Source organism: Channa argus, chromosome 22, assembly GCF_033026475.1.
Source record: "Channa argus isolate prfri chromosome 22, Channa argus male v1.0, whole genome shotgun sequence".
In the NCBI taxonomy this organism is placed as follows: domain Eukaryota; kingdom Metazoa; phylum Chordata; class Actinopteri; order Anabantiformes; family Channidae; genus Channa; species Channa argus.
Window position 1 is genome coordinate 13,535,390 of NC_090218.1, and position 11,189 is coordinate 13,546,578.

General features: G+C 35.8%; 1 protein-coding gene across 1 annotated transcript; it reads left to right on the forward strand.

The window, feature by feature from the left end:
• Window positions 1-7,934: 7,934 nt before the first annotated feature.
• rps14 (ribosomal protein S14) lies at window positions 7,935-11,146 on the forward strand. Its single transcript, XM_067491832.1, has 5 exons — window positions 7,935-8,041; window positions 9,204-9,355; window positions 9,585-9,746; window positions 10,866-10,942; window positions 11,031-11,146. The coding sequence occupies exons 2-5, from the start codon at window positions 9,207-9,209 to the stop codon at window positions 11,096-11,098; spliced, it is 456 nt and encodes a 151-aa protein (XP_067347933.1). The 5' UTR covers window positions 7,935-8,041; window positions 9,204-9,206; the 3' UTR covers window positions 11,099-11,146.
• The last annotated feature ends 43 nt before the right edge of the window (window positions 11,147-11,189 follow it).

Here is an 11,189-nt window from a genome sequence, read left to right on the forward strand (position 1 = left end):
ATAATGTATTATGTAATGACCCTTATGTTCGATAAAATTCAATTCAAACCATCAAATTTTTTGTAATGACAGTTTATTTCGAAATGCATTTAATTCGTACACTGGGAACTGTAACAAAATCAGAGATTGTGTCTTTTGTAAGTTTCCATAAAGCTGATTGAATTTTTCTGGTTCGAGGATGCAGAATGGCTGAACAAGGCTCAAATATCTGGCTCTTGCTGTTTTATTTTTTGTTTTTTTAAAGGGTTGCAGTAATTCTCAGACAGCCAATCAGAACTGCAGACTGTCACCTTTTATCAGTCATAAAGGCCAAAGAACATCAACCCAATAATGTCTTTAGTACGGAGTCCCTCAAGTGACAAAAATCACTGTCAATAATAATTCATTTAGTTTTTTTAAACATTACTTAATTATGTTATTATATTCATCATAATAAGGTTAACTGTTCATTTAAAAATAATGTTTAGATTCATGTCAAATGTCTTAAAATGGTTCACTGTTGAAAGGTAGGAAACAATATTGACTGTACTTTATTTGGTTAGAAAAATGCCATGTGAAACGTGACATCTGTATCTCTGTAAACAGATATATCTACATCACATTTAGCCCGATATGTACTGTATTCAAATACAGCAAATACCACCTTGTGTTGATTGTATATGTATATTTACATTACACTTTAGTGTCAGTTACACTGTAATTGAAAAAGTAGAACAGTAATATTTAGAAAACGTTCTTTTTCACCATTCCTGTATATTTTAAAAGTACTCAAATAATTTAGTTCTATTTATTTATTCTATTTAAATTAGATAAATCCGATTAAACAACCTGATTCAAATCCAGATTATTAATTGAATATTTTTCATTAAAGAACATATACAAAAAAAGTAGCTTTTGTCATCACTGCGTTAAATGTTAATTTAAGTTTTCAGTGGCATGTGGATTTTTTAATTTGACATTGAAATATTACCAGAAATACCTAAAAGAAGTCATGTTTCTGCTGTGACTATCCAGTTAGAAACCCTCAAAATATATTTAAAACCCCCAAATTTTCACAGTTTGGTGTACTGTTATGTTGCAGGTGTAAAAAAAGTGAGTTTAGCCATTGAGACCTAAAAACACCTTCTAAAACCTACAGGTGTATTGTGGAACAGCCTCCAAATTTTTCTGAAAAACTTGCCAGACTTGCAATGTTTATTGAAGAATTGCCCCAATTTTTTTTTTAAGTCAATAAAAAGGACAAGTTAAATATATTTGTGACACTATAATTAATAGTGGTGCAGAAATAATGTAAGTGGCTATTTAATCCTCCATTATTATCTTCATTATTTGTTATTATTATTTTAACTGTTTTGAAAATTCCATTATGACACAAAAGTCATATTTCCTGATCTTTCAGTTTATGTCAGAGTCAACAAACTGGCTAAACTCATACTCCTTTATCCCAAGCAGCAAGAAGTTCAGCAGTCACATCATTTTGAAATTAATTTACTGTTGTTCTTATCCACAAAGTAACTGCTGCCCTGTGCATCAGTGTTCTCATCACTGTAATAACAACAAGTAATAACATCAAAAATAACGTTTAAAGCTAGAGGGTTAAAAAGGCAAACAAACTACATTTCCCATAATGCATTTCACCGTCCCCTCATATATTTTAGCGAATCACAGTGCATTTAATCGTGGTCTTGATAATGATCACATTGCACAAAACTTGCACTTGTTGCATCCAGATTTAAAAGTAGGAGTGCACAAATATCGCCCCCTGTTTTAAAGTTACGGCATCCAGTCTTAATTAAAATACAATCCATTTTAGTATTTCTTAATTTATGCATTTACATTTGTGACATCAGAGTACCTGTTATTGGCTTTTGTCTCTTCTGAGACTCCGTACATGAACAATCTGACTCTGGCTTTTGATGGTGTGGTCATATGTGTTTTATTTTTTAGGAGCCTAATAATTTAAACCTGATAATTAACATTCTGATTCAAATTTAAACTTTTTAACCTTGCATTTTGGATTGTGGTGTGAAATAATAACCTGCCTGCTCAGAGTCACTGTAGTCAACAGTTTTGTTGCTATACTTTATTTTAGGACATATAAGGCTTTTTGGTAATGACAGCAATCTAAAAATGTTAGATTTTTGAATGGAGTTCTGTGGGGAGAGCTTGTATTTCTTTCTCTACGGTAATAGTGTTTAATTTCTGTACAGTTTATGTGATTTATTGCATGCTGGACTTGACTTTGTGTTTTGTGTTTCAGCTTCAGGCTCCGCTGTGTTTTGCCGTTTGCTGCTGCTAGGTTTGTTTCCTGCTCTCCAGTGACTTAATTCAGACATATTAGCTTTATTAGCATTTCTCACTGGGAGCAATAGCATCTGCTAGCCGCAAGCTAACAAAACTCCAGCGCTGCCAACTTTGATATTCTGCAACTTTTGACCTGTTGTGTTCGTCTTTATGCAGCTTTTTACCGTTGGGAGAATGTAGAACTTTGTACAATCAGATTCTTACTATGATGATCATGAGTAATATTCTCAATATATCGGGTTTGTATATTTAAAAGCTTTTTAATGTTCAGACTTCCAGTGCTAGCGTTGTGTGAATCACCCTGTAGAGAACACATGCATATCATTAGCTTTTTAATTTCTGTTAGTATGATATGCATTATAGAGTGAGACAAGAGTTCCTTTAGCAATCGCTCAATACATTCGCCACAGCGCCGCTGCCCTTTATTTAACTTGATATGTTGGTGCCATTTGGTTTCCCGATTCAGGGATTAATGGGGAGGCTGAATAACATGTGAAAGTTTTATTTATTTATTTATTTATTTATTTTTATACTTCTGACCAGTACAACGACTGGTCTGATCTGAGACACTGCAGCAGCTGGGGTTAAGGGGCCTTACTTCTCTTACCATTAGGCCACCACTACCCTCAAACTGGGAACTATTTCCACCTGACCTAAGACTAACAAGGCCTGATAGCTGGATGGAGAGGAGCAGGCTCACATGTCACCATAGCAACCCAGTGGATAAAGCAGAGTTTAACTGTGGGAAAGAGCCTGGTACTTATCTGTTTACAGTTTTACAGCTCTGCCCACTGCCAACACCTGAGCACACACGCGCAGAAAATTAAAAAAAACTGTTTATAGCAGTTTATCAGTCTGTTTTACTATGCAGGGATGTTTTATCTATGTTCCATATTCATTGGTTCAAAATATTTAAAACATTTATTCTATAATGAGAATAAAATCAGATCTTTGCCGAGCTCTGTGTTAGCTAATACTGTGCTGCAGCAGGGCTCAGTAGTCTGAGTATTTTGTTGTGATTTTTCTTTAATTGTAAAAATACATTGGGCCAAAAAATATGACTCAGACTTTTGTCTGAGTCATATTTTCATGTAAATGTGGAAATAGTCAAAAATGTTATTTTACAAATGCTCAGACCTCTGAGACAGACTTAATAGAAATGCACCAACAGCGGTAATTATGCTTCAATATGATTTGGACACTATGCAAGTTTGTCATCCTCTTATTTTGAAATGGCAAAAAGAGTAAAACAAAGATTTTTTTTCATAAACATAATATTTAATGCACATTCTTTTAGTACAAATGTTCTTTTATCAGAGATTAAGTGAATTTTATTGTAATTTATTTCATGGAGGGGTGCAAAGTTTTGCACTGATGTAATTTTCATTATTTTACTAAAAATGTTTTAATATCCACTCCTTGAACATTTTTATTACTTTGGGTGAAAAAAAGAACATATGTCAAGCTGAAGGTGCAATTATCATATTTTAGGTTTAGGGTTAGGTTTGGATCCCCCTTACATAGGAACAAGTCACCATGTGACTTCAGAGTCTGACAGACAGCTGATCCAACAGATCAACAATTTACTTCTGCTCACAACAGTTGAGCTTTTGTAACATTTTACATGAATTTCTATTTCAAAGCATAAAGAATCTCATAAAGTTTCAGCTCATTTTTCTTTCAGTTTTAAGTTTTGTTTTGTGAAAAAATGCCCCGATTAAGTCAAAATAAGGACTTTGCTTTCATTAAAGTGTAAGAGTTTTTCCTGCTGTCTGACCCTGTAATCCCACAGTCTGGTTCAGCCTCCCCCCTTTTTTATTTTACCCAAACTAGAATGTGAGCCTAGTCGGGAGTCAGATGGCACCTGCAGAATGAATGGCTGTTTTCTACAGTAGATTAGTCTGTGATTTCTAAAGCATCACCTCTACTTTGACCTTTTAAGACACTTGAAAGTATAATTTATCAGTGGTGGGAATCTTTGAGCACTGGGGGGCTCAGAGGTTGTTCCTGCCAATATCTGAGATGTCATTTTTTTTAAAAACTATTTAGGTGTTTATGCTTGAAACTGAAGAATTAATCTTAAATAGATTACACAACAAATGCGCTGATGTTTTTCCTGTGTTTTTACCAATGTTTAATGAGTGTGGCTGCAACTTATTTATCTTAATGAACCTAAAACAGTGACTTCCAACCTTCATCTCATCTGATCCAGAGGAAATTCACTGACCTTTTACTGATCTTGTTTCATAATCATCCACATTTTTATTCTTCTTTGATGCTGATCACGCAGACAGTTGAGGAGAAGGGTTGGACATTTCTGTTTTGAAGCCTTACCTGCAGAAATGAAAGCATGTTTAACACAGGAAGCTTTTCTTATCGACGTAATTGGAAACAGCAGGATTTTATTTAACCCATAGGAGGAAGAGGAGGCCACTTCAGATGCAGTAGCTAGCCATCATTAACTGTTTGAGGCCATCAGATTATAGGCTTTCAACAATATAACATGCTCATTTACAGCTAGCATTCGTCGGTTGCTGCTAAGAATCCTAACAAGCTAATGAAGCAGCTAACAATAATTGAACTATTACAGCTTATTACAGCTGATATGAAACAATGTGTTGTCTTTTAAACTATATTTGTCACTTTGTGATAGGTGTAATAACTTGACACACACCGTATGTTGATAACTGTATTAGCTTTAACATTGGACAATTTGTGCCTCCATTTTGGGTTCTACTGCACACAACACCACCAACTCACAAGTATATAATTATTGAAAAAAATAAAACTTTACAACTAAAGAAAAGATGAAGAAAAGATACGCTTAAGCTACCTTATTTTTTCTGACTCCTAATCTAAAAATACATTAATTTACATGGTCAGTTACTGAAGAGTTAAGATAGTTAGTCTCAAATATTTCCTAATCTGATGTCTAATTTTTGCGTGGTCAACGAAGTTAACTCACCTTAATCACAATAAACCACCCCAGAAGTTAATAATCAAAAACTACTTTTTGGCCATAAAACAAAAACTGTATTTTAAATTCGATTAACACGATTAATTGTTTACTGTATGATGGCCTAAATCTGCGTTCAAGTGGAGCACAAATATGTTGTTGTTTTACACCAACTAAACAATTTTCTGCTATTTTAAGAAACCAATATAGCAAATTTGATTTACTAATTCAACTACTGAGTTGTATTTTATGTATAGCTCTGTCCAGTTTTAAGTATTAATTAATATTAGATCCAGACTTTTAAAAAACAAGTTTTACCAAATATATATAACCATAGGATGTGCCCTCATGTTTATGTTATAAAAATCCCCAAAAATGCATGATATATGACAGCCACTATGAATTCCAACGAACCTCTACAATTGTAAGAGTATTTAATTCATATCTTTCACATTTATTCATTCATTAAAAATTGTTTTGGCTAAATTGTTTAGTGTGTCACCCCCGTTTAGTGTAATTTTGTTGTCAGGTAAATCAGTTGCGTCTTTTATCATATGAAGCACTTAGAAAATAGTTTGTTTTGTTTGAGTCCAGCCACAGTCTGAAGCTCCTCTGCTCTTCTGGGTTTGTTGTTGTGTCCTAGGCTTTTGTTTCCACAACCAGAATTAACAAGAAAAATATTCCTTTAGAAAATATCCAACAATAAAGGAACAATGTTTCAGTCTTTCTGGATGTTTAAAATAATTTTTGTTTATGTCTGTCTGTAAAAGTTAAAGGTTAAAGGTCACACAGACTGGGTCTTTGCTGTTTCCCATTCACGATGTCCGCGCTCTGCAAAAATAATAATCATAGATCAGTATTCAGCTCCTTCACATCCTGTCTGCTTTTTCTACTATGATGGATATTGTACTGTATTAACTGGACTCAAAATGCTGCATGCTCAGTGTGTAATTGTGTGTGTGAGAGGGAGGGTATGTGTGTTTTCAATCTTTTTTTCTTTTGTAGTTTTTTGGAGTATTTTCTTCCTATCTGCATCGTGTTCAAAGTGTTTCTGTAAATAAACTGAGATGGTCAAACACTGACTTATGATTTTATTATTATTCACAGAAGTTGCATTTTAAAACATTATTAGGATCTGAGTCACAGTGGGCGGCTGTAGCTCAGTTGGTAAATGCAGTTGTCCACAGACCACAGGGTCAGTGGTTTGATCCCCAACCCTGCCGAAGTGTCTCTCGGCAAGACACTGAGCCCCTAACAGCCCATTCCCCTCCCCAGCTGTGCAGTGCCGGTCCAAGACCGGTAGAAACTGGGGAGGGTTGTGTCAGAAAGGGCATCCAGCGTAAAAACTGTGCCAAATCAACATGTGGACAATGATCCGCTGTGGCGACCCTGAACTCACAGGATGAGCTGAAAGGACAAAAAAATAATAATAATTAAGAATTAGGATCTAAGTCACACAAAGTTATGTCATCACAGTTTAAAACAACATCAGTTGTATTTGTTTCAGGTGTTAACTGTGTCAGAAATATTGGTAGATGGGTAGATTGCCTGCCTGCCTGCCACTATGTATGGTGTGAGGTGGTGGACACAAATGCAGACAGACAAATTATTCAGCAAACTGGTTTATCACACACTGTAAAATATTGTCAAACTTAATATTTTTTTTGTTACATGTGCTCCAACATGAGCAGTTTTTAAAGGTTAATTTTCCTATAGTTACCGCAAAACATTGATATTAAGGTAAAATTATCTAATTTTTCCTTGTCAATTAAACTTTGGAGGGTTTGACAAAAAGGTGCATCATAAATATAAACTCATTAATTACAAAAACCATTTGTAGTGTTAAATAAAAAGTAAGGTCAAATGATCAGTATTACTCTAGAGACCTGGAAACAGGACGAAAACATATTTTACCTCCCATCACTGGCACTTCTGAGGTGGCATTCAGGTCTTCAACACAAGCAAGTATCTTTAAACAGTAAAGTATAAAATAATTAGCACTTAAACTTTACTGGTGCATTAGGTCAATTCCTCCAGAAAGTCACAACAATTGTGATTGCAACAATTATGCAACTAATCTCTTGTGAAGACTTCACAACCCTTTTTAATTTAAACCACCCTAAAAATATATCACAATTTTATAGAAAAGCTTTTTGAGTTCAGGCATCTAAGATGGCAACAATCACAAAAACATCAGTAAAATCCTAGTTAGACAGTTGATACATGTACTACATAAGCTGCTGTAGACTAGTATGGATTATTATGGGTTTGTAGAGTAGCTGTCCTACAAGAACGTCTGTCTCTGAAAGCCTGTAAAAGGGTTTTTCTATTTAGAAATACAAATGTTTGTGCGCATGTGTTAACAAGATGAAAAGTTACACTTATCAGAAAAAACATTTATAAAATACCAGAACTGAGAAAATACATGAATTCACTGTACAGGAGTATGGTGGTGTATTACAAAAGTTAATCTAAAAAGTAACTATTGGTGTGTGAGAAATGTAATTAATAAAAAGTACAATTTTTTTTATATTCATAATGTAATATCATAAATGTGATGTTATTAAATAATGTTTACATTATTTTAAAAGCAGCATTAAATAAAAATACTAAAAAATAGAAACCAAAATCATTAAACACAATTGTGCAAAATGAAATAAGATAAAGTCGGTGACCACGTGGCGGCAGCAACTCCTTCCCGCGTCGAAACTCTTCAACTTTGGCCCCGGAAGCGGAAGTTCTTTCCTTTCTTGTTTCTGCTTCGAAAAGAGACATACTGAGGTGAGCCAAGCTCGGTGCTTTTATCCTTTGTAAATCTCTGTTTGTAATAGTCATCATATGATTTAATGTGTCTTTGTTGACTATGTCAGGGGTTTGGCGTCTGTTCGTGATGAAATTATTTTTTACTGTGAAAACATACGTTAGATTTCATGGATTTGTTTTCTCTCTCGTATTCTGTGGCAACATGTCGCCATTTTCATCTCTTAGCGGAGGCTCCAGGAGCGGGAAATCAACTTCACTCTTTAATTTAATAAATCTCCCGTAGTTTTGACAGAGGTAGCAAAGATATTTGTTGCGTTTGGCGTAAAGCTGCAGAGTGAATTTGTTCGTGTGAGGCTGTTCCGACCAACGTTAGCATTCAGGCTCCTGCGCCGGGTTCTCGTTTCTAGTCGCAGTGTCTCTGATGGTGTCATGTGTAAGTCTGGATTTGCTGTATTTTGTGTTTGTAATCGTAGCCTTTCAATGAACGCGTTAGCAGCTGCGTCTTGATGTTGATGAGCCGGACCTGTATCCTCCATGCGACCGTAAAACTCTCGATTCCGTTATCGAACAGACAGTTGAATGCTTTTCAGTGTTGAAGGTGTAGGAGAGGCTGCAAAGTAAAGCCCCTTTTTAAATGAACAACATTTTGTTGTGACTGGGTAGAAATGAAAGACAGTGTGAATTAAAAGAAGTCTGAAATCAGTGAATAATGTAGTAATTACGTGGCTGTTGATGACTAACATTAATAGAAGTCTGCTTGTGTTCACGTGCAGTTCCTAAAGGCCCGTTTTGTGTCTGTGGGTTAGCCGTGTTTCAACAAGTTTGCAAACCTGACAAAGCCAAGCAATCGGTTCTGTGTTCCAATGTATTTCTAATCACATACAAATGTTTGAATTAATGGAAAAGTTTCTGCAGCCAATCCAAAATTTCCACAAACTTCAGAGAGTTCTGTAAATGAGTGTAAAGGTTGATTTCATGTATGAAGACTTAAGAGAGCTTTTATCTCAAAGAATTAAACCTCAACAATATAACAACATCCCTTGAAAAACGGTGGATTGCTAAACGGTTAAAGAAATTGAATTTTGAAGTTGTGGAAGTAAAATGCTGGTGAAGTTTAATTTAAATGATTGCAGTTAAATAATAAGACTGTTGATGAATTATAATTGTAACTCTTTCTCAGACAATGGCTCCTCGTAAAGGGAAGGAAAAGAAGGAGGAGCAGGTCATCAGTCTAGGTCCTCAAGTGGCCGAAGGAGAAAATGTTTTCGGCGTTTGTCACATCTTTGCCTCCTTCAACGACACCTTCGTCCATGTCACTGATCTCTCCGGGAAGTAAGTCCTTCTGTCGTCAGTGTGAAATTACCAGATGATGTGGTGTGAGAGGCAGCAGTGCAGGGAATCTGTCATCACAGACTTTTATTTTGTTCTTAATCTGTTCTGTAGGTAACAGTCTCATGGTTGTTGTTAAGAAGCATCCTTACAGTGAAGTTTGATGTCACTTTGCACAGACCTTTGTAGCGGCTCTCTGAATGGTCTAACAGGTGTGTATGTTTGTTTTCAGGGAGACGATCTGCCGTGTGACTGGTGGCATGAAGGTGAAGGCCGACAGAGACGAGTCCTCTCCGTACGCCGCCATGTTGGCCGCTCAGGACGTGGCTCAGCGCTGCAAAGAGCTGGGGATCACAGCACTGCACATCAAGCTGAGAGCCACAGGAGGGAACAGGTAAAACACACCTGTCTTGATAGTCTTGACACCCAAATGCTGCCTGCAGTTTTTTTCTCACGGTTTTAGAGCTAGAGGTTTTTGTTAAATGTTTTAGAAATCAGACCTGCTGATTGTAAACATTTTTCAAAATTTTAACTAATATATTAAGTAACAAACCAAATTATTGATATAGTTTTGCTATAAACATGTTATGCAAGACACTGTGTGTGTGTGTGTCCAGTCAGAATTATCAAAACCAACGCAGTATTATCTTTAGTTTTGAGGGCAAATATCTGGAATAAAGAACTCCACCAATGAAGATTTTCAGATGGTTGTAAACCTCAACGGAATCAAATGTATTCCTCTAAACATTTCAGATTAAAGTGCTGCAAAAATCAGACTCCGAATTTACTTGTCGGTGACCAGGAGAAAAACCCCTTTGTTTTTCTCTTAATCCCATCAGAGCTGTTTGCTGTTGCTCCACTGGGTTAACTTTTGATTAAATCTAATAATATCAATACAGACCCATTATATAATCACCAGTTTGCTTTAGTGGGCTTGACAGTTTTATTTTCAACGTACTCTGTCTTCAGACTCTCAAAAACCTCAATAATTATGTGTTTCAATAGAGTGGAATGGTGATGAAAGTGGCATTTGGTTTAATAGTTGAGTTTCCCTGTATGTTAAAACGGTCAGAACCAAGGCCTGACAGATTATACAACTTTAGATGGTGAGTGAGGGTTGGTGTGATCACTTTTGGTCTTGACATTGTGTGAAGTTATTAGGTTGCAGATGAAGGGAATTTATTTTCTGCAGAAATCTGAAGTGTTTACTGTAGTATTGAGTATTATAATCTTGCAAATTACCAATGTGTTTTGGTAATTTGAAGTACACAACTAATCAACACAAGCCACATGTAAGTGCCATTTTGTGAGTACACACTAGTCAACAGCTAGTAAACCTCCAGTCTAAATAACACATACAGGACACGTGTCAAACAGGAAAAAAATATTAAAATTAACCTTTACAGAACAACTCTTCATATTTAAATTCTGTGTAATTTTGTTAAAATGTTTAACTTCTAAAATCCAAGTCTTTTTATGGCAATACTTTAAATTTGTTACTTTTTCTTTTAAGGACAAAGACTCCCGGTCCTGGAGCTCAGTCCGCTCTCAGAGCTCTGGCTCGATCCGGCATGAAGATCGGACGTATTGGTAAATCAATCAATCAATCGATCAATACTCTGTTACCTGTATCTTAAGCCAGTGTCTGACATCCTGGTTATTCTTGGTGTGTTTTCAGAGGATGTCACTCCGATCCCATCAGACTCGACCAGGAGAAAGGGTGGACGTCGTGGTCGCCGTCTGTAGAAGAGAAAAACTGCGAACATTTGCCCACAATAAAAACATTAAACTCAACTGTCCTGTCTCAGATCTGATAATTGATTAGTAACTGGCTAAA